Genomic DNA, 27,795 nt, shown 5'->3' with positions numbered 1-27,795 from the left:
CCAGCTTGGCAGTTGGGCAATTTGAATTCATTTAATTAAATAAATCTGGAATATAAAGCTAGTATCAGTAATGGTGACCATAAAACAGGTTTGTCATAAAAATCCATCTGATTCATTAATGTTCTTTCAGGAAGGAAATCTGCTGTCCTTACCCAGTCTGGCCTAGGTGTGACTCCAGACCCCCCGCAATGTGGTTAACTCTTAACTGCCCTCTGAAATGGCCTAGCAAGTCACTCATTTGTGCCAAACTCTTATGCTGGTAGAAGTGATGGACAATAAATGCTGGCCTTGCCAGTGACACCCACAACTCATGAACGATAAAAAAAAGATCAAGTTTAATAACTTCACTTTTCAACTTTGCATTTTGCACACATATCATAGAATCATAGAATGGTTACAGCACAGAAAGAGGCCATGCGACCCATCATCTCCATGCTGGCTCTCTGCAAGAGCAATTGAGTTAGTCCCACTCCCCTGCCTTTTCCCCATAGTCCTGCAATATTTTTCTCTTCGAATAATTATCTAATTCCCTTTTGAAATCCATGATTAAATCATGGAATCCATGAAAAAGTCAGCATGGTTTTGTGACGGGTAGGTTGTGCCTCACAAACCTTATTGAGTTTTTCGAGAAGGTGACCAAACAGGTGGATGAGGGTAAAGCAGTGGATGTGGTGTATATGGATTTCAGTAAGGCGTTTGATAAGGTTCCCCACGGTAGGCTATTGCAGAAAATACGGAAGTATGGGGTTGAAGGTGATTTAGAGCTTTGGATCGGAAATTGGCTAGCTGAAAGAAGACAGAGGGTGGTGGTTGATGGCAAATGTTCATCCTGGAGTTTAGTTACTAGTGGTGTACCGCAAGGATCTGTTTTGGGGCCACTGCTGTTTGTCATTTTTATAAATGACCTGGAAGAGGGTGTAGAAGGGTGGGTTAGTAAATTTGCGGATGACACTAAGGTCGGTGGAGTTGTGGATAGTGCCGAAGGATGTTGTAGGGTACAGAGGGACATAGATAGGCTGCAGAGTTGGGCTGAGAGATGGCAAATGGAGTTTAATGCGGAAAAGTGTGAGGTGATTCACTTTGGAAGGAGTAACAGGAATGCAGAGTACTGGGCTAATGGGAAGATTCTTGGTAGTGTAGATGAACAGAGAGATCTTGGTGTCCAGGTGCATAACCCTGAAGGTTGCTACCCAGGTTAATAGGGCTGTTAAGAAGGCATATGGTGTGTTAGCTTTTATTAGTAGGGGGATCGAGTTTCGGAGCCACGAGGTCATGCTGCAGCTGTACAAAACTCTGGTGAGACCGCACCTGGAGTATTGCGTGCAGTTCTGGTCACCGCATTATAGGAAGGATGTGGAAGCTATGGATAGGGTGCAGAGGAGATTTACTAGGATGTTGCCTGGTATGGAGGGAAGGTCTTAGGGGGAAAGGCTGAGGGACTTGAGGTTGTTTTCGTTGGAGAGAAGGAGGAGGAGAGGCGACTTAATAGAGACATATAAGATAATCAGAGGGTTACATAGGGTGGATCGTGAGAGTCTTTTTCCTCGGATGGTGATGGCAAACACGAGGGGACATGGCTTTAAGTTGAGGGGTGATAGATATAGGACAGATGTCAGAGGTAGTTTCTTTACGCAGAGAGTAGTAGGGGCGTGGAACGTCCTGCCTGCAACAGTAGTAGACTCGCCAACTTTAAGGGCATTTAAGTGGTCATTGGATAGACATATGGATGAAAATGGAATAGTGTTGGTCAGATGGTTTCACAGGTCGGCGCAACATCGAGGGCCGAAGGGCCTGTACTGCGCTGTAATGTTCTAATTCTAATTCTAATTCTAAATCTGCCTCCACCACACTCTCAGACAGTGCATTCCAGATCCTAAACACTCTCTGTGTAAAAATGTTTTTCCTCATGTCGGTGTTGCTTCTTTTGCCAATCACCTTAAATCAGTGTCCTCTGGTTCTCGACCCTTCCGCCAGTGGGAACAGATTCTCTCTATCTACTCTGTCCAGAACACTCATGATTTTGAGCTCCTCTATCAAATCTCTTCTCAACCTTCTCTTCTCCAAGGAGAACAACCCCAGCTTTCCTATTCGGATAACTGAAGTCCCTTATCCCCGAAACCATTCTTGTAATTCTTCTCTGTACTCTCTCTAAAGTCTTCACATCCTTTCCAAAGTGTCGTGCCAGAATTGGACACAATACTCCAGTTGAGGCCAAACCAGTGTTTTATAAAGATTCATCATAACTTCCTTGCTTTTGTACTTTATGCCTCTATTTATTAAGCCCAGAATCCTGTATGCTTTATTAAACTGCTTCTACACCTTCCCTGCCACCTTTAAACTTTTGTGCACATATATCCCCAGGTCCCTCTGCTCCTGAACCCTTCAATAAACAACTTTCCTACCCTTGTTCAATGACTACTGCAGGAACCAGGAACTGACTGTGTGTTTCCATTTGTCCATTCTATTGTGTAAAACAGTTGCCCAGTCAGATACTATGACTTGGACTCTGCCAGTGTTAGCTAACATTGACTTACCGGTTACATTGAGCTGGGTCCCTGCTCCATAGATGTAGCTCCACACACTGCAGTTGTAGGCAGCTGTATCATTGAGGGTCACATTCACAATGGTCAGAATGTAACTGTTACTGGTGATATTCCTGGACGGCTGAAAACGGTTGTGGACACCATGGGACTTGGTAATGGTGCCATTCACAAACTGGCTCATCATCCACTCGCTTTCATTCCCCAGTCGCTGGTAGTGCCAGTGGACATCAGTGTCATTCACACTGGCATTGTACATGGCACATTGTAACTCGACTGTTTCACCCTCTGGCACCTTGCTGACTTTTGGATATTGAATAAGGACTGGATCAGCCAATGGACCTGTTTGTAGGAAATACATGGAGCTCAACACAAAGAAATATATTTCTCCAGCATTCAAAGTTTAATGCTTTATAACATTTTTAACATTATAAGATCACTTGACGCACACCAGTTAGAAAACTGAGGGGCCAGAAAAAGTGCAACTCAACATCATGAAGGGTTTCAGGTGTGGTGTAGTTGCAGTACTTGCACCTCTGGTAGAAGATCATGGGTTCAGGTCCCACTACAGAGATTTCAGCACATATCTAGACAACCCCGTGTAGTATTGAGGCTGCACTAGCAGACATGTTTACACTGAACACAGATGTTAAACCACGTCTGTCCTCTTAGGTGGATGTAAAATATCCCAAGTCTATTGGAAGGTTAGCAGGGGAGCTCGCCAAGTGTCCAGGACAACATTTATCCCTAAAACAGATGGTACAACCATTTATTTCATTGCTGTTTGTGGGTCCATGCTGTGTGTTTCCTGCATTACAACAGTGACGACAAAAGCTTGTTGGGAAGGCCCTGAGGTTGTGAAAGGTACTATATAAACTCAAGTCGTTCATTCTTTTAGTGTTTATTGCTATTGCCCTCAAAAGGCCATTGAAAGCTGGGACTAGACATATCCAGGTCTGAGAATAATTTACAGCTCTCCATGCACTCACACCAAAGTTATGGCAGCAGTGTGTTCAGAGGGCTGTGATTATCTGGGGGACCCTTCCTCATTGGGGTGGTCAGACTTTGGAGAGGGCTCGGTATGATGATAGAATTCTGTTTTATTTTCCTCACTGGCGTAACGATAGTTCATTGAGAAGGGATGTGAAACAGGTTTTTAAATGCTTAAAACGGACTGGGCCATAAGAGGAATGACTTCAAAGTTTTCAGATGATGCAGGGGCAGCACAGTGGCGCAGGGGTTAGCACCGCAGCCTCACAGCTCCAGGGGCCCAGGTTTGATTCTGGGTACTGCCTGTGCGGAGTTTGCAAGTTCTCCCTGTGATTGCGTGGGTTTTCGCTGGGAGCTCCGGTTTCCTCCCACAGCCAAAGACTTGCAGGTGATAGGTAACTTGGCCATTGTAAATTGCCCCTAGTGTAGGTAGGTGAGATGGGATTACTGCAGGGTTAGTATAAATGGGTGGTTGCTGGTCGGCACAGACCCGGTGGGCCACATGGCCTGTTTCAGTGCTGTATCTCTAAAAAAAACCTCAGAAATGTAGTGAAGAGTGAGGAGGATAGTGACAGACTTCAGCAGGGCATAGACAGAGTGGTGAAATGGGTAGAAACATGACAGATGAACTTTCTGCAGAGAAGTGCAAAGTGATTCAGTTTGGAAAGAAGAATAAGGAGAGGCAATAGGTATTAAATGGAACCATTTTACAGGCAGTGGGTATAGGGAGACCTCGGGATGTGAGTACAAGAGTCTTCAAAGTGGCAGGATATTTACTGGAATGGCTCCGGGTATGATGACGTGGAGGTGGGAGGGGGGGGGGGGGGTGAAATGGAGATGTGTTGGGGGGTGAAGTGGGGATGTGTTGGGGGGTGAAGTGGGGATGTGTTGGGGGGTGAAATGGAGATGTGTTGGGGGGGGTGAAATGGGGATGTGTTGGGGGGGGTGAAATGGAGATGTGTTGGGGGGGGTGATGTGGGGATGTGTTGGGGGGTGAAGTGGGGATGTGTTGGGGGGGGTGATGTGGGGATGTGTTGGGGGGTGAAGTGGGGATGTGTTGGGGGGTGAAGTGGGGATGTGTAGGGGGGTGAAGTGGGGATGAGTTGGGGGGTTGAAGTGGGGATGAGTTGTGGGGGTGAAATGGAGATGTGTTGGGGGGTGAAGTGGGGATGAGTTGGTGGGGTGAAATGGAGATGTGTTCGGGGGTGAAGTAGGGATGAGTTGGGGGGGGTGAAATGGAGATGTGTTGGGGGGGTGAAGTGGGGATGCGTTGGGGGGGTGAAATGGAGATGTGTTGGGGGTTGAAGTGGGGATGAGTTGGCGGGGTGAAATGGAGATGTGCTGGGGGGTGAAGTGGGGATGAGTTGGGGGGAGTGAAATGGAGATGTGTTGGGGGGTGAAGTGGGGATGTGTTGGGGGGGGTGAAGTGGGGATGTGTTGGGGGGTGAAGTGGGGATGAGTTGGGGGGGGTGAAGTGGGGATGTGTTGGGGGAGTGAAATGGAGATGTGTTGGGGGGTGAAGTGGGGATGAGTTGGGGGGGTGAAGTGGGGATGTGTTGGGGGGGTGAAATGGAGATGTGTTGGGGGGTGAAGTGGGGATGTGTTGGGGGGAGTGAAATGGAGATGAGATGGGGGGTGAAGTGGGGATGAGTTGGGGGGGTGAAGTGGGGATGTGTTGGGGGGGTGAAATGGAGATGTGTTCGGGGGTGAAGTAGGGATGAGTTGGGGGGGGTGAAATGGAGATGTGTTGGGGGGTTGAAGTGGGGATGAGTTGGCGGGGTGAAATGGAGATGTGTTCGGGGGTGAAGTAGGGATGAGTTGGGGGGGAGGTGAAATGGAGATGTGTTGGGGGGGTGAAGTGGGGATGCGTTGGGGGGGGTGAAATGGAGATGTGTTGGGGGGTGAAGTGGGGATGAGTTGGCGGGGTGAAATGGAGATGTGCTGGGGGGTGAAGTGGGGATGAGTTGGGGGGAGTGAAATGGAGATGTGTTGGGGGGTGAAGTGGGGATGTGTTGGGGGGAGTGAAATGGAGATGTGTTGGGGGGTGAAGTGGGGATGAGTTGGGGGGGGTGAAGTGGGGATGAGTTGGGGGGGTGAAGTGGGGATGTGGTGGGGGGTGAAGTGGGGATGTGTTGGGGGGTGAAGTGGGGATGAGTTGGGGGGGGTGAAGTGGGGATGTGTTGGGGGGTGAAGTGGGGATGAGGTGGGGGGGGTGAAATGGAGATGTGTTGGGGGGTGAAGTGGGGATGTGTTGTGGGGGTGAAATGGAGATGTGTTGGGGGGTGAAGTGGGGATGAGTTGGGGGGGGTGAAATGGAGATGTGTTGGGGGGGTGAAGTGGGGATGCGTTGGGGGGGTGAAATGGAGATGTGTTGGGGGGTGAAGTGGGGTGAGTTGGCGGGGTGAAATGGAGATGTGCTGGGGGGTGAAGTGGGGATGAGTTGGGGGGAGTGAAATGGAGATGTGTTGGGGGGTGAAGTGGGGATGTGTTGGGGGGAGTGAAATGGAGATGTGTTGGGGGGTGAAGTGGGGATGAGTTGGGGGGGTGAAGTGGGGATGAGTTGGGGGGGTGTAGTGGGGATGTGTTGGGGGGTGAAGTGGGGATGAGTTGGGGGGGTGAAGTGGGGATGAGTTGGGGGGGTGAAGTGGGGATGTGTTGGGGTGGTGAAGTGGGGATGTGTTGGGGGGTGAAGTGGGGATGTGTTGGGGGGTGAAGTGGGGATGAGGTGGGGGGGGTGAAATGGAGATGTGCTGGGGGGTGAAGTGGGGATGAGTTGGGGGGGGTGAAATGGAGATGTGTTGGGGGGTGAAGTGGGGATGAGTTGGGGGCGGTGAAATGGAGATGTGTTGGGGGGTGAAGTGGGGATGTGTTGTGGGGGTGAAATGGAGATGTGTTGGGGGGTGAAGTGGGGATGAGTTGGGGGGGTGAAGTGGGGATGTGTTGTGGGGGTGAAATGGAGATGTGCTGGGGGGTAAAGTGGGGATGAGTTGGCGGGGTGAAATGGAGATGTGTTGGGGGTGAAGTGGGGATGTGTTGGGGGGGGGTGAAGTGGGGATGTGTTGGGGGGAGTGAAATGGAGATGTGTTGGGGGTGAAGTGGGGATGTGTTGGGGGGGGTGTGAAGTGGGGATGTGTTGGGGGGTGAAGTGGGGATGTGTTGGGGGGAGTGAAATGGAGATGTGTTGGGGGTGAAGTGGGGATGTGTTGGGGGGTTGAAGTGGGGGTGTGTTGGGGGCTGAAGTGGGGATGAGTTGGGGGGGTGAAGTGGGGATGTGTTGGGGGGTGAAGTCGGGATGAGTTGGGGGGGTGAAGTGGGGATGTGTTGGGGGGTGAAGTGGGGATGTGTTAGGGGGGTGAAGTGGGGATGTGTTGGGGGGTGAAGTGGGGATGTGTTGGGGGGGTGAAGTGGGGATGAGTTGGCGGTGTGAAATGGAGATGTGTTGGGGGATGAAGTGGGGATGTGTTGGGGGGTGAAGTGGGGATGAGTTGGGGGGGTGATGTGGGGATGTGTTGGGGGGTGAAGTCGGGATGAGTTGGGGGGGTGAAGTGGGGATGTGTTGGGGGGTGAAGTGGGGATGTGTTGGGGGGGTGAAGTGGGGATGAGTTGGGGGGGTGAAGTGGGGATGTGTTGGGGGTGAAGTGGGGATGTGTTGGGGGGGTGAAGTGGGGATGTGTTGGGGGGTGAAGTGGGGATGTGTTGGTGGGTGAGGTGGGGATGTGTTGGGGGGAGTGAAATGGAGATGTGTTGGGGGGGGTGAAGTGGGGATGTGTTGGGGGGGGGTGGTGAAGTGGGGATGTGTTGGGGGGTGAAGTGGGGATGTGTTGGGGGAGTGAAATGGAGATGTGTTGGGGGGTGAAGTGGGGATGTGTTGGGGGGGTGAAGTGGGGATGTGTTGGGGGGTGAAGTGGGGATGTGTTGGGGGTGAAGTGGGGATGTGTTGGGGGGGGTGAAGTGGGGATGTGTTGGGGGGTGAAGTGGGGATATGTTGGTGGGTGAGGTGGGGATGTGTTGGGGGGAGTGAAATGGAGATGTGTTGGGGGGGGGGTGAAGTGGGGATGTGTTGGGGGGTGAAGTGGGGATGTGTTGGGGGGAGTGAAATGGAGATGTGTTGGGGGGTGAAGTGGGGATGTGTTGGGGGGGGGTGAAGTGGGGATGTGTTGGGGGGTGAAGTGGGGATGTGTTAGGGGGAGTGAAATGGAGATGTGTTGGGGGGTGAAGTGGGGATGAGTTGGGGGGGTGAAGTGGGGATGAGTTGGGGGGGTGAAGTGGGGATGTGTTGGGGGGTGAAGTGGGGATGAGTTGGGGGGGTGAAGTGGGGATGTGTTGGGGGGTGAAGTCGGGATGAGTTGGGGGGGTGAAGTGGGGATGTGTTGGGGGGTGAAGTGGGGATGTGTTGGGGTGAAGTGGGGATGTGTTGGGGGGTGAAGTGGGGATGTGTTGGGGGGGGTGAAGTGGGGATGAGTTGGCGGTGTGAAATGGAGATGTGTTGGGGGGTGAAGTGGGGATGTGTTGGGGGGTGAAGTGGGGATGAGTTGGGGGGGTGAAGTGGGGATGTGTTGGGGGGTGAAGTCGGGATGAGTTGGGGGGGTGAAGTGGGGATGTGTTGGGGGGGTGAAGTGGGGATGAGTTGGGGGGAGTGAAATGGAGATGTGTTGGGGGGTGAAGTGGGGATGTGTTGGGCGGGGTGTGAAGTGGGGATGTGTTGGGGGTGAAGTGGGGATGTGTTGGGGGGAGTGAAATGGAGATGTGTTGGGGGGTGATGTGGGGATGAGTTGGGGGGGTGAAGTGGGGATGAGTTGGGAGGGGTGAAGTGGGGATGTGTTGGGGGGTGAAGTGGGGATGAGTTGGGGGGGTGAAGTGGGGATGTGTTGGGGGGGTGAAGTGGGGATGTGTTGGGGGGTGAAGTGGGGATGTGTTGGGGGGTGAAGTGGGGATGAGGTGGGGGGTTGAAATGGAGATGTGTTGGGGGGTGAAGTGGGGATGAGTTGCGGGGTGAAGTGGGGATGAGGTGGGGGGGTGAAATGGAGATGTGTTGGGGGGTGAAGTGGGGATGTGTTGTGGGGGTGAAATGGAGATGTGTTGGGGGGTGAAGTGGGGATGAGTTGGCGGGGTGAAATGGAGATGTGTTGGGGGGTGAAGTGGGGATGTGTTGGGGGGGTTGGTGAAGTGGGGATGTGTTGGGGGGTGAAGTGGGCATGTGTTGGGGGGAGTGAAATGCAGATGTGTTGGGGGTGAAGTGGGGATGTGTTGGGGGGGTGAAGTGGGGGTGTGTTGGGGGCTGAAGTGGGGATGAGTTGGGGGGGTGAAGTGGGGATGTGTTGGGGTGTGAAGTCGGGATGAGTTGGGGGGGTGAAGTGGGGATGTGTTGGGGGGTGAAGTGGGGATGTGTTGGGGGGGGTGAAGTGGGGATGAGTTGGGGGGGTGAAGTGGAGATGTGTTGGGGGGGTGAAGTGGGGATGAGTTGGCAGTGTGAAATGGAGATGTGTTGGGGGATGAAGTGGGGATGTGTTAGGGGGGTGAAGTGGGGATGTGTTGTGGGGTGAAGTCGGGATGAGTTGGGGGGGTGAAGTGGGGATGTGTTGGGGGGTGAAGTGGGGATGTGTTGGGGGGTGAAGTGGGGATGAGTTGGGGGGGTGAAGTGGGGATGTGTTGGGGGGGTGAAGTGGGGATGAGTTGGTGGGTGAAATGGAGATGTGTTGGGGGGTGAAGTGGGGATGTGTTGGGGGGAGTGAAATGGAGATGTGTTTTGGGGTGAAGTGCGGATGAGTTGGGGGGTTGAAGTGGGGATGTGCTGGGGGGTGAAGTGGGGATGAGTTGGGCGGGGGGGAAGTGGGGTTGAGTTGGGGGGGTGAAGTGGGGATGTGTTGGGGGGTGAAGTGGGGATGTGTTGGGGGGTGAAGTGGGGATGAGTTGGGGGGGTGAAGTGGGGATGTGTTGGGGGGTGAAGTGGGGATGAGTTGGGGGGGTGAAGTGGGGATGTGTTGGGGGGTGAAGTGGGGATGTGTTGGGGGGTGAAGTGGGGATGAGTTGGGGGGGTGAAGTGGGGATGTGTTGGGGGGTGAAGTGGGGATGTGTTGGGGGGTGAAGTCGGAATGAGTTGGGGGGGTGAAGTGGGGATGTGATGGGGGTGAAGTGGGGATGTGTTGGGGGGTGAAGTCGGAATGAGTTGGGGGGTTGAAGTGGGGATGTGATGGGGGGTGAAGTGGGGATGTGTTGGGGGGTGAAGTGGGGATGTGCTGGGGGGTGAAGTGGGGATGAGTTGGGGGGGGTGAAGTGGGGATGTGCTGGGGGGTGAAGTCGGAATGAGTTGGTGGGGTGAAGTGGGGATGAGTTGGGGGGGTGAAGTGGGGATGTGCTGGGGGGTGAAGTCGGAATGAGTTGGGGATGTGAAGTGCGGATGAGTTGGGGGGGTGAAGTGGGGATGTGCTGGGGGGTGAAGTCGGAATGAGTTGGGTGTGTGAAGTGGGGATGAGTTGGTGGGGGTGAAGTGGGAATGTGCTGGGGGGTGAAGTCGGAATGAGTTGGGGGGGTGAAATGGGGATGTGATGGGGGGTGAAGTGGGGATGTGTTGGGGGGTGAAGTGGGGATGTGTTGGGGGGTGGAGTGGGGATGTGTTGGGGGGGTGAAGTGGGGATGAGTTGGGGGGGTGAAGTGGGGATGTGTTGGGGGGTGAAGTGGGGATGAGTTGGGGGGGTGAAGTGGGGATGCGTTGGGGGGGTGAAGTGTGGATGTGCTGGGGGGTGAAGTCGGAATGAGTTGGGGGTGTGAAGTGGGGATGTTGGGGTGGTGAAGTGGGGATGTGCTGGGGGGTGAAGTCGGAATGAGTTGGGGGGGTGAAGTGGGGATGTGATGGGGGGTGAAGTGGGGATGTGTTGGGGGACGGAGTGGGGATGTGTTGGGGGGGTGAAGTGGGGATGTGTTGGGGGGTGGAGTGGGGATGTGTTGGGGGGGTGAAGTGGGGATGAGTTGGGGGGGTGGTGGGGATGTGTTGGGGGGTGAAGTGGGGATGAGTTGGGGGGTGAAGTGGGGATGAGTTGGGGGGTGGAGTGGGGATGTGTTGGGGGGTGAAGTCGGAATGAGTTGGGGGGGTGAAGTGGGGATGTGATGGGGGGTGAAGTGGGGATGTGTTGGGGGACGGAGTGGGGATGTGTTGGGGGGGTGAAGTGGGGATGTGTTGGGGGGTGGAGTGGGGATGTGTTGGGGGGGTGAAGTGGGGATGAGTTGGGGGGGTGGTGGGGATGTGTTGGGGGGTGAAGTGGGGATGAGTTGGGGGGTGAAGTGGGGATGAGTTGGGGGGTGGAGTGGGGATGTGTTGGGGGGTGAAGTGGGGATGTGTTGGGGGGTGGAGTGGGGATGTTTTGGGGGGGTGAAGTGGGGATGAGTTGGGGGGGTGAAGTGGGGATGAGTTGGGGGGGTGAATTGGGGATGAGTTGGGGGGGTGAAGTGGGGATGTGTTGGGGGGTGAAGTGGGGATGAGTTGGGGGGTGAAGTGGGGATGTTCTGGGGGGTGAAGTGGGGATGTGTTGGGGGGGTGAAGTGGGGATGAGTTGGGGGGGTGAAGTGGGGATGTGTTGGGGGGTGGAGTGGGGATGTGTTGGGGGGGTGAAGTGGGGATGAGTTGGGGGGTGAAGTGGGGATGTGTTGGGGGGGTGAAGTGGGGATGAGTTGGGGGGGTGAAGTGGGGATGAGTTGGGGGGGTGAAGTGGGGATGTGTTGGGGGGTGGAGTGGGGATGTGTTGGGGGGTTGAAGTGGGGATGTGCTGGGGGGTGAAGTGGGGATGTGTTGGGGGGGTGAAGTGGGGATGAGTTGGGGGGGTGAAGTGGGGATGAGTTGGGGGGGTGAAGTGGGGATGTGTTGGGGGGTGAAGTGGGGATGAGTTGGGGGGTGGAGTGGGGATGTGTTGGGGGGGTGAAGTGGGGATGAGTTGGGGGGTGAAGTGGGGATGAGTTGGGGGGTGGAGTGGGGATGTGTTGGGGGGGTGAAGTGGGGATGAGTTGGGGGTGAAGTGGGGATGAGTTGGGGGGGTGAAGTGGGGATGTGCTGGGGGGTGAAGTCGGAATGAGTTGTGGGGGTGAAGTGGGGATGTGTTGGGGGGTGAAGTGGGGATGATTTGGGGGGGTGAAGTGGGGATGTGTTGGGGTTGAAGTGGGGATGTGCTGGGGGGTGAAGTGGGGATCTGTTGGGGGGTGAAGTGGGGATGTGTTGGGGGGGTGAAGTGGGGATGTGTTGGGGGGGTGAAGTGGGGATGTGTCCGGGTGCTGCATGTATGACAACATGGGCAGGATATTGGTGACTGTGGACTGGACTGTCACAAGCAGAAAATAGGCTGAGAAAAAATGTGAGAAATTCTTGAAAAAATATCGACTGCTGAGTTGCACTGCAATGTATTTCCTTCGAGCCCCTAGTGCCTATCAGGGGAGCAGAAATCACTTTATAGGCTATTCAGAGGTGGAATGTGTATAGAACATGGATTCCACAATGTTGTGTCACAGGGAGGAGCCACAGTTCATGGAATATGGATCAGAGATAAGGCTATACTGACAACCCCCAATTCTTCAGTCCATTCTTCAAGGGTTGTGCCTCTCTGCTGGGAGCGTATGTAGTAATGTTATTGTGAATAAAACTAAAGCTAACATACTTACTGGTTACATTCAGCTGGGTTCCATTCCCACTGATATCTCCCCACACTTTACAGTAATAGACGGCAGTGTCATTGGGCTGCACGTTTGTGATTGTCAGAATGAAGCTGTTATTGGAGGTGTCTCTGGAAGACTGGAAACGGTCAGTGAAACCTGGGCTCCGTCGTGTGCTGTTCATTATATCATGTGTTAAAATCCACTCCATATCTTGTCCTGGGAGCTCCCGGTACCAGTGAACATCAGTTTCTCTCACTGCGGTGTTCGACATGGTGCACTGTAACCGCACTGTGTGATCCTCTGTGACACGGAGGCTCGGAGACTGGATAAGGCCTGGGACATCTGCACCTTTAAGGAAAAAACATCAATAACTTAAAAAACAGCCTGAAGGTTGCTAAATAGCTCAAGTGTTTCGATGTAAAATGCAGGCAGCTCCTGTTATCTTGGGTAAATTCTAAACAAATTATCATACGGCCTGATATGAAAAGCTCAAGGATTTTTTTGTTTCTAAGATTGAGATCACATATTCAGTTTACTCTGCTTCTGACCCCTCATTCCCAGCCTCCCCTATTCTTCCTCCCTGATCCCCATCACTGCAGATTCTTCCCATTCTCCCTTCCATGCAATTTCCTAAATGGCTCACCCTCTGTCCCATTGATTTCTTCTCCATACAACTGAGCCTTCTTCAACCCTTTCTTTACAGCTCACTGTGCTAATGGTTTTTCTCAAGCACTCAAAAGCACTGTCACCAGTCACTGGCCCATCTGTCCTGTCTACCTGCTCTTGCCTCTTCGCCAAAACTCCATGCCTCACTCTCTCAAAATTACCTGTTCAAATCCATTCAGTCCAATTACTAGCTCACAGCATCAAGCTTGGGCCCTGCTCACCTATCACTGGAGTCCTACACTGTCTCCCTGTCTCTCAGTTCCTAACTCTTGTCCTCAGCTTCAAATCTCTGCTTGGCCTTGTCCCACCCTATCTCTGCAACCTCCTCCCAGCCTATAACCCCAGCAGTCTTTGCTTCTCTAACTCTCATTCACTCCTACTCCTACTTCCCATCCTACCACTGGTGGCAGAGCCTCTAGCTGCCTCAGCCCTATACTCTTACTCACTAAACCCCTCAAAATCTTTTCAAATCATTTTGACCCATATTTCTGTTACCTCTCCTAATTGCTCTCTTGATCGCTAGGTGTCTTATGCTCTATCTCCATTTTTATGAAATGCCGTGAGGTGTTAAAGGAGCTATGTAAATACACGTTATTGTTGTTGCCTTTCACCTGCACTGTGTTTATGACTATCTAATTTCCACTGAAACCACAGGCACGTTGACTCCCCAACATCACACTCGGAGTGATCCTTCACATCCAGTACACAAGCATGGATTGGGCAGCTGAGCCTCAGAGCAGGTATTGCTGCGAGAGAAGTATTTTGCTGAAAGCCTGCAGGGGCTTCATTACAGGCCTGAGGAATATGTAAATAGGTGTTACTAAATCCCCTGATAAATCCCCCACGTGTCCTCATCATTGTCCTTTGGTTTCCTGTTTAAAATGGGCACTTGTGGTTTCCATGTTGCTCAGTACAGAACATCGGCTCGAAGCTGAGACTGACCGTGTATAATTAAAGTTAATTGCTATAAATTAATGCCCCATCCTCTCCAGTCGCTGCCAGTAGGTCAGGTATGTAAAAATCTGGACCCTTGTCTCCAATGCTACATATCGCTTTGAAAGGCAAGTGCACACTTCCAATGAACATCACTTGGAGAAAGGATTGAGGGTAACAAGAGCACAGAATTTACTCTGGCTAAGCTGACTGAATTTTGGAAAATTGTATTTTATTTTGTTGTAGTTTACTCTGCACCCCCTTCCCCTGCACCCCCCCCACCCCCTCCCTCTACCCCTCCCCCTTGCATCCCCTCCTCCCACCGGCACCATCCTACACCTGTGTAGGGGCCCCAACAACCCCACTGCCTTGTGGGCGTCTCGGGAGAGACCAAGGCTAAGGGAGTAAACCCTAACAGAAAATCCGGAGCGGAACCCCGTAGGCGGTCATGTGTCACCTTTGGCATGTTTCCGGCAGTTCCTGCAGCCATACTGGTGCCAAACGTCGTGTCCTGCACTCCTTTGGACCCCACCAGAAAGGCCGAGAGGGGGGTTTTGACGACTGGGCAACTCTCAACCTCCATAAATTTGCCCAGGCATGCGCCATGGAGAGGTCACTCCATAGTTGCCTCACAGCGACTGAAACAACACGGAAGGCAGCAGTTACGGGTTATAAGTCCAGATAAATTGGCGTAGAAACTGGGCGCCACGGGTTGCCTTTGTCGGTGGGAGAGGTCATTGCACCTCACTGGACAGCTACCGCCCGCCTCAAACCGGGCAGCCCCCGGTCAATAAGGTTCTGTCCCGCCACAGTCTGCCTGCTTCAATGGGTGCTTGGAGCTCAGGGTCATTGCCCGAAAGGTGGACTGATACACCGCACCAAACAACATGAAAAAAGGAAAGAAGGTACCAGCCCTTCGCTTTGCAAGCTGGAACGTCAGAACTATGTGTCCTGGCCTGTCGGAAGACCTTACACAAATCAACGATTCTCGGAAGACCGCCATCATTAACAACGAGCTCAGTAGACTCAATGTGGACATTGCAGCACTTCAGGAGACTCGCCTCCCCGCGAGTGGCTCTCTAGCAGAGCAAGACTACACCTTCTTCTGGCAGGGCAGGGATCCTGAAGAACCAAGACAGCATGGAGTGGGCTTCGCCATCAGAAACTCCTTGCTCAGCATGATAGAGCCTCCCTCAAATGGCTCGGAACGCATACTGTCCATCCGACTGCTCACCACCTCTGGTCCAGTACACCTACTCAGCATCTATGCTCCAACACTCTGTTCCGCACCTGAAGCTAAAGACCAGTTCTATGAACAACTCCATAACATCATTAGCAGCATCCCCAACACCGAACACCTATTCCTGCTGGGGGACTTTAATGCCAGGGTTGGGGCCGACCATGACTCATGGCCCTCCTGCCTTGGGCGCTATGGCGTTGGAAGGATGAATGAGAACGGGCAGAGACTGCTTGAGTTGTGTACCTATCATAACCTCTGCATCACCAACTCGTTCTTTCACACTAAACCCTGTCACCAGGTTTCATGGAGGCACCCAAGATCACGTCGTTGGCACCAGCTAGACCTCATTGTCACAAGGCGAGCCGCCTTAAACAGTGTTCAAATCACACGCAGCTTCCACAGTGCGGACTGCGACACCGACCACTCCCTGGTGTGCAGCAAGGTTAGACTCAGACCAAAGAAGTTGCATCATTCCAAGCAGAAGGGCCACCCGCGCATCAACACGAGCAGAATTTCTCACCCACAGCTGTTACAAAAATTTCTAAATTCACTTGTAACAGCCCTTCAAAACACTCCCACAGGGGATGCTGAGACCAAGTGGGCCCACATCAGAGACGCCATCTATGAGTCAGCTTTGACCACCTACGGCAAAAGTGCGAAGAGAAATGCAGACTGGTTTCAATCTCATAATGAAGAGCTGGAACCTGTCATAGCCGCTAAGCGCATTGCACTTTTGAACTACAAGAAAGCCCCCAGCGATTTAACATCCGCAGCACTTAAAGCAGCCAGAAGTACTGCACAAAGAACAGCTAGGCGTTGCGCAAACGACTACTGGCAACACCTATGCAGCCATATTCAGGTGGCCTCAGACACCGGAAACATCAGAGGAATGTATGATGGCATGAAGAGAGCTCTTGGGCCAACCATCAAGAAGATCACCCCCCTCAAATCTAAATCGGGGGACATAATCACTGACCAACGCAAACAGATGGACCGCTGGGTTGAGCACTACCTAGAACTGTACTCCAGGGAGAATGCTGTCACTGAGACTGCCCTCAATGCAGCCCAGCCTCTACCAGTCATGGATGAGCTGGACATACAGCCAACCAAATCGGAACTCAGTGATGCCATTGATTCCCTAGCCAGCGGAAAAGCCCCTGGGAAGGACAGCATTACCCCTGAAATAATCAAGAGTGCCAAGCCTGCTATACTCTCAGCACTACATGAACTGCTATGCCTGTGCTGGGACGAGGGAGCAGTACCCCAGGACATGCGCGATGCCAACATCATCACCCTCTATAAAAACAAAGGTGACCGCGGTGACTGCAACAACTACCGTGGAATCTCCCTGCTCAGCATAGTGGGGAAAGTCTTTGCTCGAGTCGCTCTGAACAGGCTCCAGAAGCTGGCCGAGCGCGTCTACCCTGAGGCACAGTGTGGCTTTCGTGCAGAGAGATCGACTATTGACATGCTGTTCTCCCTTCGTCAGATACAGGAGAAATGCCGTGAACAACAGATGCCCCTCTACATTGCTTTCATTGATCTCACCAAAGCCTTTGACCTCGTCAGCAGACGTGGTCTCTTCAGACTACTAGAAAAGATCGGATGTCCACCAAAGCTACTAAGTATCATCACCTCATTCCATGACAATATGAAAGGCACAATTCAACATGGTGGCTCCTCATCAGAGCCCTTTCCTATCCTGAGTGGTGTGAAACAGGGCTGTGTTCTCGCACCCACACTTTTTGGGATTTTCTTCTCCCTGCTGCTTTCACATGCGTTCAAATCCTCTGAAGAAGGAATTTTCCTCCACACAAGATCAGGGGGCAGGTTGTTCAACCTTGCCCGTCTAAGAGCGAAGTCCAAAGTACGGAAAGTCCTCATCAGAGAACTCCTCTTTGCTGACGATGCTGCTTTAACATCTCACACTGAAGAATGCCTGCAGAGTCTCATCGACAGGTTTGCGTCTGCCTGCAATGAATTTGGCCTAACCATCAGCCTCAAGAAAACGAACATCATGGGGCAGGATGTCAGAAATGCTCCATCCATCAATATTGGCGACCACGCTCTGGAAGTGGTTCAAGAGTTCACCTACCTAGGCTCAACTATCACCAGTAACCTGTCTCTCGATGCAGAAATCAACAAGCGCATGGGTAAGGCTTCCACTGCTATGTTCAGACTGGCCAAGAGAGTGTGGGAAAATGGCGCACTGACACGGAACACAAAAGTCCGAGTGTATCAGGCCTGTGTCCTCAGTACCTTGCTCTACGGCAGCGAGGCCTGGACAACGTATGCCAGCCAAGAGCGACGTCTCAATTCATTCCATCTTCGCTGCCTTCGGAGAATACTTGGCATCAGGTGGCAGGACTATATCTCCAACACAGAAGTCCTTGAAGCGGCCAACATCCCCAGCTTATACACACTACTGAGTCAGCGGCGCTTGAGATGGCTTGGCCATGTGAGCCGCATGGAAGATGGCAGGATCCCCAAAGACACATTGTACAGCGAGCTCGCCACTGGTATCAGACCCACTGGCCGTCCATGTCTCCGTTATAAAGACGTCTGCAAACGCGACATGAAATCGTGTGACATTGATCACAAGTCGTGGGAGTCAGTTGCCAGCATTCGCCAGAGCTGGCGGGCAGCCATAAAGACAGGGCTAAATTGTGGCGAGTCGAAGAGACTTAGTAGTTGGCAGGAAAAAAGACAGAGGCGCAAGGGGAGAGCCAACTGTGCAACAGCCCCAACAAACAAATTTCTCTGCAGCACCTGTGGAAGAGCCTGTCACTCCAGAATTGGCCTTTATAGCCACTCCAGGCGCTGCTTCACAAACCACTGACCACCTCCAGGCGCGTATCCATTGTCTCTCGAGATAAGGAGGCCCAAAAGAAGTTCCTGTCCTGTTGTTTCTGCATCGTTCTCTGTGCAATCTTTTTTTAATGATGTTACATTTTTACACAGACCTCCAGCCACTGTATTGATGCTGTCAAGCTCTGTATTTCATCTCTAACCACACTGTTTAGCTTGGACATTCCACTGGGCCTTGCCAGTGGCTCCCATGGATTTGGAAGAGGAGAGTGGGCAGAATAAGTGATGAATTTGTACCTCAGGTGATTGGCAGCCTCTTGGAATTGGCTCTGGCACACCTAGTTTCCCAAGTCTGTGGAGACCTAGCTTTGCCACCTCTGCTACAGGAGAAGCCCTGTGACACAGTTCCGCCTGTTATATTCTTGGGTCTCTTACTCTAGATCAATCAGCTTCTAAAGTTTCCGAATTCATAGGTGAATCCCCTCGGTCCAGTATCATCTTCAATGGTTCTGACATAAATCAAAGTTACAACATGTGTCACCTGTCCGAATCTCTCCTTATGTGGCTCGGTGTCAAACGCTGTTTGAAAACAGTTCTGTGAAGCACCCTGGGACATTTTACTACATTAAAGGTGCTATATAAATGCAAGCTGTTGTTGTAGATTGAGGAGAACAAGGCTAAATAAGTAGTTCCCTCACCACCTACCACCAGCCCAGTCTGGCAGCTTCAGGACACGCCAGCTCCGTTAATCTTGATACTATTGATGATGGATATTGCAGCTGCCGAGCCAGACTACAATATGTGCCCCAGTTACCCTCAATCCTTTCTCTACATGGTGTTCATAGGAAACGTGCACTAGCCTCTCAAAGAGGTATGTTGCATTGGAGATGAGGGACTAGATTTTTTCTTAGCTGACACTCTGGAACCGGGGGTGGGTGTTAATTGTATATCAATTATGTTTAATGATATGCAGATGGAAGGCATTAATTGGAATTGCACATGAGCAGATATAAAGAGACTCTCACTGAAACTGGTGTGGTTGATTGAGGAGGTGTATGCTTATACTGTTTCACCCTGTAAGTAAAGGCTAGATTGAGTCATTTGTTCTGTTAAAAACTAGTTGAGTTTGGCCCAGATTTTACCCTCTATTCTGTGGTTAAATTTTCACTGTTGTTACTGTAAAAGTGACAACGATTTATTTAAATGAGATGTTTGCATGGTAATATTATTTGGAATAAAATCAATGTAATATAGAAAGTACTTACTGGTTACATTCAGCCGGGTTCCTTTTCCAAAGAGTTTCCCCCAAATCCCACAGATATAGACAGTGCTGTCACTGAGCTGTGTGTCTGTGATGGTCAGAATGTAACTGTTATTGACAACATCTCTGGAAGGCTGAAACCGCTCAGCGATTCCGTTTGATCGGTAAACCTCGTCATTTACATAAAGACTCAATATCTGTTTCTTATTTGCTGTGCGGTACCAGTGTACATCATATTTCTCCACAGTGTAATCTACATTGCTGCTCTGTAAGTCACAGCGAAACTTCACTGTTCCACCCTTGGACACCTTCACAACATCTGGGGATTGGATAAGAACTGTACTTGCCTCCAGACCTGTGAATAGAAAATAATTGAAGATCAGAACAGGTGAGGAACAATAATATAGAACTTGAAACTGAATCTATTATTTAAAAAAACCTGCATGTTTACGAATGGATATTGCTATTATCATCATTAATTTATAGCCTCGTTGTTTTAAACAGATCCTGAGCTTTGGTTTTCACATTGCACTGTCCTAACCAACAACCCCACAGGATAAATTCAGCCCAAAAGGACATACATTGCAACTGAACTCCTAACTCCTGCTATAGATATGCTGTTGGTAGCTGTTAGTTTTGGATATTGGTACTGTTATGTATTAAGTAAGACAAATATGTGGACTCGCAGCAAGCAGCCAGTATTGAACCAAATTTACTTACACCTCCCCAACAGAGGGGGCAGCAGAGAGGGCAGTATAACAAAATGCTCAGCTATTACAATATACTACACTTCATCCCCACTTCAAAAAACTATACATTAAAATGTAAAGTGGTACGTGAAGAAAATTTCCCAGAATACATGAACAATACCTAAAATTTAACAGGTTGTGTTGCATGCTTGTTCCTGTAATCACAACTGACACATATATGACCTATATTTCCAGAGAAGTTTACATGTAAAAATAATGTTTTTCCTTAACACAAGTATGTCTTTGACAAAAATACCATCATTTGACAAGAAGTAATGAAAAGAACTTATTTCTTCTTCTTTCCTACATATTTTCAATGAACCCGGAGGTGGACTTGTGTTATTTATACAAGGCCTGGGGGATGCACAGAGAGCAAACCTGCACCCCCCCCCCCCCACCCCACCTCCCCCCCACCCCCAGAAACCACTCCTGGAAAAATCAACAATATGGGATGACGTGTAAAGTGCTATGGTGGGGATCTGGAAATGGTTATGGGGCAGGAATGATATGTGCAGAAGATAAAAGGAGAGAGCAAAGAAATAAAAGTCATTTCCATGACACAGAGTCTTGGAAAATTGGGAAGCATGAAACACTGGCCATTGCTGCTATTCCACCTGTGGTGCAGTCTGATACTCAGTCTAAAGGCTGAGAGATATAGTAAGTGAGAGTGAGCTGAGCAGGAGACCCTGTCATTCTCAATATAACATATGTTATATTTAAAGAGAGAATGCTTTCATAGCAGAGGAATGTACAATGATTCCCTTCAGCTGGTAACATTGGCTTGATCCATCTCCCCTGAAATTGGCAGCTAACGTACTCCCATCGGAACAGTTATTTTAATTGCTCACTATCTGAAATGTATCTTTTCAAAGTTCCATTATATGTATATTCCCTTGAGTATTTACCCTCCCTTTGTTCCTCATTGGCACCCATTTGACCAATTTACCCCTTCCCAATCTCCAAATACTCCACCCAGGTGAAACTGTGATTTACGTGTGCTTCTTTCAGTTTGGTATAATGTATTCACAGTTCACGATACAGTTTCCTCTACACTGGAGAGAACACACACAGATTGTTGACCACTTTGCTGAATGCTTCCATTCAGACTACACACGTGACCCCAAGTTTCCAGTCGCCTATCATTTTAATTCTCCACCCCACTCCCACTCTAACCTCTCTGCCCTCGGCCTCCTGCAGTCTTCCAATGAAACTCAATTCAAACTTGAGGAACAACACCTCATCTTTCAGTTAGACTCTTTACAGCCTTCCAGGTTCAACACTGAGTTCAGCAATTTCAGATCATTACCTCTGCCCATTTTTTTGGACTGCAGCTGTTGGTGATGGTTCTGCTGTAACCACTTTACTTCTCCTCTAGCCATGACTTTTGTTTCTTCACTTGTCCCTTCTGCCTTGCACCATCATCCCTTACGTCATTTAATCTCTCCTATCTTCCACCCTATCACAGACCTTCCCTTTAGTTCTTTCTTCCCCTCCCCTGCCTCTGTACTTGCTTAAAATCTATAACATCTCTAACTTCTTCCAGTTCTGATAAAAGATCATCAACCTAAAACGTTAAATCTGTTTCTCTCTCCACAGAGGTTGCTGGACCTTCTGAGTATTTCCAGCACTTTCTGGTTTTAGTTATGACCAATTTTATGATGTTTCTGAATGAGGATCAATCCTCCAGTCCATTTGTCTCAATTCATCCCCCATCTCTTTGAATTTAGCCAGTATGAAGTTGTAAACCTGGTGTTTAACCTTTGGTATAATTGTGTCTCAGTAGGAATCAAAGAGCATAGGAGCATCCATTCATCCCATCTTTTCTGTGCTAGCTCTTTAAAAGAGCGAGCCAATTATTCCCACTCCTCTGCTCTTTTTCCATCGCTCTGCAAATATTTCCTTTCCAAGTATTTATCTAATTGCTTTTGAATAATTGCTATTGAATCTGCATCCTCCGCTATTTCAGGTGCACATTCCAGATCATAAGAGAGAGGAGTATTGATGGGAGCAAGATTGTTCATGAAAAACATGAGTAATTGGTGGAGGGGGTTGGGAAGGGAGATAACTGAGGGTCTCATTTCCCATAAACCCCATCAGAAATACAGCTGCTGCTGTTAGAGTCTCTCTTCTCTACCGCACCATTCACTACATCTCATTGAAAAGGAATGAAACAGGGCAGAGAAAGAAATAGAAAGACAGAAGGAGAGAGGCAGAAAAGAAGAGAAACAGACAAACTCCAAAGAGACTAAAGCCGGAATTTTACGCTTTCCCCCCCCCCCCCCCCCATTCCCCCCCACCCCGCCCACTGAGCGGGTTGGGGGCGGGGGACGTAAAATTGAGTGGGAGGCAGGAGGGAGGGGCCGTTCCGCACTCCCTCCCGCCCCCGGTGCAATTTTACTCAGGGCAGCGGTGGCAAGAAACAGCCCGCCCACCCCAAGCCAATCAAAGCCCTTAAGTGGCCAAATAACTAGCACTTAAGGGCCTCTGTCCACTGCCATGGGTCTTTTACCCTTGGCTGGCAGGTGGCTGAGGCCTCAAACAGCTCACCGGGTGAAACCAGGCAGCCTTCTTGCAGGTTGGTGGGGGGGGGCCCTCCTGATTGGGCACCCTGTGCCCCATGGAGGGCTGCCCCCCCCCCCCAACCCCTTGCCCCTTGCAACTGATTATCGGGGCCATCGTCCCTCGTGCTTCCATTGGCTGGGTGTAGTCCACCGCTCCCAGTGGTGCTGCTGGGACTAAAAGCTGCTGTCCTGCTGATTGGCTGACAGCTCCATTAGGCAGAACTTCCTGCCTCAGAGAGGTGGAAGTCCTGCCCAAGACCAATTTAGGGCCTGGGGAGCGAAAAATCTCAGTCTGGCTCTCCAGACCCAGCAGAGGCGAGCTCGCCACTGACTCTTTGGCCTGTGTACAGGATCACCTGCCCAAGAAAAATTCCAGCCTAAGAGACAGCAGCATTAAGATGGCTGAAAAGGTAAGAGAGACCATAGGCCCAAATCTAACAGGGCGTAAGTGTGGTGAGGGAACAATCCCTAGTGTAGGGTAAGAGTTTCTGGGGAAGCGGGGTCATTGAGGTGAACGTAGTCAGGGAAGAGACAGAAAGCCTGGGGAAGGGGAGCACTAAGCTTCTGTTCCTGCCTCCTGGTCTCGGGTACTTCAGACACCCAGGTCATGTTGAACATTATCGTTCTGTTGTTGCTGTCCTTTAGTGTGATATGACTTCCATTTCCTTTATATTTTCTGGGTCATCTATGAACACCACTGCAGTGTTGGAGTGTTTTGAAATTACAATTGCATTGTGCACCCTAGAGGCTGCTCCAGAACACACATACCAGCAAAGTGACACTAAAACAGAATAAAGAAGTCTTTATGTTCAACACCTTTCAGCTTTTTTCCCCAAAAATACACGTTATTCATAACAATCTGTAAAAAAAAATTACATTACAAAACAGCACCAAGTTGATATTCCAGAAAATGTAAAGGAAATCAGTTTTCTTCCATACAGGAGTGAGTTGCATCACAACCCTTCCATTGCATTTACATGCTATGTACATTTTATAGCAAATCCATATTTGGTGTATACAGCCCGAGGGGTTTCCCATGGATCCAACCCCTCAGTTCACTTTGGTGGGAGGATCTTACACAGTGGCCTTTCCCCATTGAGCCTTTGCTGCGGCTGCCCCAAGCTTTAGTGCGTCCCTCAGCACATAGTCCTGGACCTTGGAATGTGCCAGTCTGCAACATTCGGTCATGGACAACTCTTTGCGCTGGAAGACCAGCAAGTTTCGGGCAGACCAAAGGGAGCTTTCACCGAATTGATAGTCCTCCAGCAGCAGTTGATGTTTGTCTCGGTGTGCGTCCCTGGGAACAGCCCATAGAGCACAGACTCCTGTGTTACAGAGCTGCTTGGGATGAACCTCGACAAAAACCACTGCATCTCTTTCCACACCTGCTTTGCAAAGGCACATTCCAGAAGGAGGTTCAAAATCTTTCTGCTGCTGTCTCAGTCTTTGACTCATATCTGATTATAATCTTAGCTAAACCTCACTCCAGTCCCGAGAAACAGCACAACCACGTCAAGATGAGCATTGCTTCCTTAACACATTAGATTAAGAAGCAGTCACAAGTACACAAATGGGTTTTCACAGTTTATATTTAGCTGATTGAAGTTACACATGAAATTAACATTCTTGCTCTTACACACACTTCCAATGTATTCATTGCACAAATTGCTTTCCTCCTTATGTTGAGCTGGTGCTCTGTAGCAATTTCACAGTGGGAAATTTTAATCCCTCCTTGACAGGTGGGGGAAGGTCACCCCAACCGCAACCCTTCACGAACATGCCTACTTCCAGTTTAATTGAGTTGGGGGAAGGGGATGCGTCTGAGTAAGCACTCTCGAGAGGCGAACCCATGATTATATTATGTTAATGAGACGCCTGTCTTTAGGTTGTCTGTCATTGAGAAAGAACAGAAGAGAGTCAATGGCCGGAATTTTACAGCCCCCGCAACGAGTGAGCTAGTGGCGGGTTGGGGGGGGGGGGCGTAAAATTGAGGGGGAGATGGGGCTGTTCCTGAACCTCTCCCACCCGCTCTGCAATTTTACACAGTGTGGCAGTGGCGAGGGATGGCTCTCCCGCCCCAGGACAATCAAGGCCCTTAAGTGGCCAATTGGCTGGCATTTAAGGATCTCCTCCTGCCACCGCGGGTATTCTACCCTCGCCGGCCGAATGGCAAAGGCCTCAAGAACACTGCCTGGTAAACCAGGTGACCTTCTTGCGGGCTGGGTGGGGGCCTCCTGATCGGGCACCCTGTGCCCCACGAAGGGCCACCCCAAAGCCCCAATCACCCCCAACGCACAACCACCATCCCCCACCCCCAAACCAATGACCCTTGCCTCGCAGGGGCCCAGCCGATTGTCCCTAGCGAGGCTCTAAAAATTACCTGAGTTCTGGGGCTCCCGGTGGCGCTGCTGGGACGAAGAGCTGCTGGCCTGCTGATTGGCCGGCAGCTCCATTAGGCAGGACATCCTGCCTCAAGGAGGTGGAAGTCCTGCCCAAGACCAATTAAGGGCCTGGGGAGTGAAAAATTCCGGCATGGCTCCCCAGGCCGGTGTAGATGGGCTCGCTCCCAACTTTTCGGCTGGTGGGCAGGGCCTCCCGCCCAACGTAAAATTCCGGCCAATGAAATTCCCTGCATCTACTGTACAAAATTCAAGATTTCGTAAATAGAAAAGAAAGGAACTCTGGCATGAAAGAAATGACTCAATAAATTTCACACCAGCAGAGAAATCCTCAACTAAAAATAGTAAAAGAAAACTGTACACAGATGAAAAACATCTAATCTGTGGTTTCAGCAAAACTTGGTGGATTGTGTTTTCCAATGGTTGGCCAGTAAGTAGCTGAACCGTGGTGTTGTGAATCAGGTGACTACTCCCGGGGGAAGCACAGAATTAGCTGATCTGAGTCAGGGCTGTAAAGGTCCTGCAGCTGCCCTCTGCTTTAGATGAAAATTAGCAAGACTCCTACTCCTTATCGTCATGAAGTATACGTACTAGAAATACACATATGTAGCTATTTTTATGGGATGTGGGCACCACTGGCAAGGCCAGCATTTGTTACCCATCTCTAATTGCCCTTGACAACTGAGTGGCTTGCTAGGCGATTTCAGAGGGCAGTTAAAAGTCAACCCTATTGCTGTGGTCTGGAGTCACATGTAGGCCAGACCAAGTAAGGACGGCAGATTTCCTTCCCAGATGGGGCTTTACGACAACCGACGATGGTTTCACATTACTGAGACTAGCTGTCAATTCCAGGTTTGAGTCTCTGTCCCCATGGTACTAGCTTGGGCCTCTGGATTACTAGTTCCTTGACATTACCACCATGTCATCGTCTCCCTGCATTGATTAATTCCTCCTATGATTTAATCCTTGCAACAATCATTGTCAGGGGTCACACGTGACCGTATTTGGCCAAAAGCCAACAGGCATGCAGCACTTGTGAAAGTTTACCCCAGCAAGGAGGAAATGCCTTCAGGAAAGGAGGAGAGTTGGGGAGAAAATATTAAGTGGGGGGGGGGGGGGGGGGGAGAAAAAACGAGAGAAAGAAATTAATTTCCCTAAAATATTTAACTCTGTGAATGGCACAAATAGAAAAAAACATGAAAAAGAAATGATGTTTGGAATTGCTTTAAAGAGGGATTTGAAATTCTGGAAGGAATATGTAGCCACAGAAATCATCACAACTAACAGCACAGAGGAGCCCATTCAGCCCATCATGTGTGTGCTAGCTGAAAAAGAGCAATCCAACCTAATGCCACATTCCAGCTCTTGGTTCGTAGTCTTTAGATCACAGCATCTCAAGTGTATATCATTGTACTTTAACTATGGTGAGGCTTTCTGCCTCTGTCAGCCTTTCAGGCAGTGAGTTGTAGTTGACTTTCTAACATGCCCATTAACTGGCTGTTAACCCCTGGGAGACAGGATCAGCTGAGAGTTATTGATGGACTTATGGCAGTAAGTAGTGTAAAATGGTAGAATCTGCTTCCATATCCTGCACACGCAGCAACCCCCCACACAACAACCCCCCCCCCCACACAATACCTCCATCCTCCCTGCACCCCCCATCCTCCCACACCCCCATCCCCCCACACCCCCCCATCCTCCCACCCTCCCATCCCCCCCCACACCCCCATCTCCCCCCATACCCCCCCATCCTCCCACACCCCCATCTCCCCCCACACCCCCCATCCTCCCACACCCCCATCTCCCCCCACACCCCCCATCCTCCCACCCTCCCATCCCCCCCACACCCCCCATCCCCCCACACCCCACATCCTCCCACCCTCCCATCCCCCCCCACACCCCCCCATCCCCACACACCCCCCATCCTCCCACCCTCCCATCTCCCCCCACACCCCACATCCTCCCACACACCCATCCCCCACACACCCCCCCATCCTCCCACACCCCCATCTCCCCCCACACCCCACATCCTCCCACACCCCCATCCCCCCACACCTCCCATCCTCCCACCCTCCCATCCCCCCCAAACCCCCCATCCTCCCACACCCCCATCTCTCCCCACACCCCACATCCTCCCACACCCCCATCTCTCCCCACACCCCACATCCTCCCACACCCCCATTCCCCCCCACACCCCACATCCTCCCACACACCCATCCCCCCCAAACCCCCCATCCTCCCACACCCCCATCTCTCCCCACACCCCACATCCTCCCACACCCCCATTCCCCCCCACACCCCACATCCTCCCACACACCCATCCCCCCACACACCCCCCCATCCTCCCACACCCCCATCTCCCCCCACACCCCACATCCTCCCACACCCCCATCCCCCCACACCCCCCATCCTCCCACACCCCCATCCCACCACACCACCCCCATCCTCCCACCCTCCCATCCCCCCACACACCCCCCATCCTCCCACCCTCCCATCCCCCCCCAAACACCCCATCCTCCCACACCCCCATCCCACCACACCACCCCCATCCTCCCACCCTCCCATCCCCCCACACACCCCCCATCCTCCCACCCTCCCATCCCCCCCAAACACCCCATCCTCCCACACCCCCATCCCACCACACCAACCCCATCCTCCCTGCACCCCCCATCCTCCCACACCCCTCCACCATCCTCCCACCCCCCATCCCCCCAGTCCACTCCCCATCCTCCCTGCACCCCCCCCATCCTCCCACACCCCCATCCCCCCACACCCCCCATCCTCCCTGCACCCCCATCCTCCCACACCCCCATCCCCCCACAAACCCCCCCATCCTCCCACCCTCCCATCCCCCCTCACAAACCCCCCATCCCCCCACACACACACCCCCATCCTCCCACCCCCCCACCCCCCCCCACACCCCCCCATCCCCACACCCCCCCATCCTCCCTGCACCCCCCATCCCCCCAGACTCCCCCCCCATCCTCCCAACCTCCCATCCTCCCACACCC

At 51.4% G+C, this 27,795-nt stretch overlaps 2 protein-coding genes across 6 annotated transcripts in view; one reads left to right on the top strand and one right to left on the bottom strand.

The window, feature by feature from the left end:
- LOC137376658 (uncharacterized) overlaps positions 1-27,795 on the top strand; it is a 144,850-nt gene that overhangs the window by 29,294 nt on the left and 87,761 nt on the right. The window lies entirely within an intron of this gene.
- LOC137376657 (uncharacterized) overlaps positions 1-27,795 on the bottom strand; it is an 86,570-nt gene that overhangs the window by 47,910 nt on the left and 10,865 nt on the right. For 3 of the 4 annotated variants that reach the window (XM_068045623.1, XM_068045626.1, XM_068045624.1), the window contains exons 2-4: positions 19,080-19,430; positions 12,174-12,515; positions 2,535-2,882 (exon numbers count right to left, since the gene is read on the bottom strand). In XM_068045623.1, the coding sequence (XP_067901724.1) occupies positions 2,535-2,882; positions 12,174-12,515; positions 19,080-19,430 (1,041 nt within the window). Of the gene's footprint in view, positions 1-2,534; positions 2,883-12,173; positions 12,516-19,079; positions 19,431-21,130; positions 21,156-27,795 lie in introns of those variants that run through there. The other variant, XM_068045625.1, reaches the window with a different exon arrangement.

The sequence above is a fragment of the Heterodontus francisci genome, chromosome 13 (assembly GCF_036365525.1).
Source record: "Heterodontus francisci isolate sHetFra1 chromosome 13, sHetFra1.hap1, whole genome shotgun sequence".
NCBI classification, from domain to species: domain Eukaryota; kingdom Metazoa; phylum Chordata; class Chondrichthyes; order Heterodontiformes; family Heterodontidae; genus Heterodontus; species Heterodontus francisci.
Note: the sequence above shows the minus strand (reverse complement) of the source record. Positions and strands in the feature narration are given on the sequence as shown.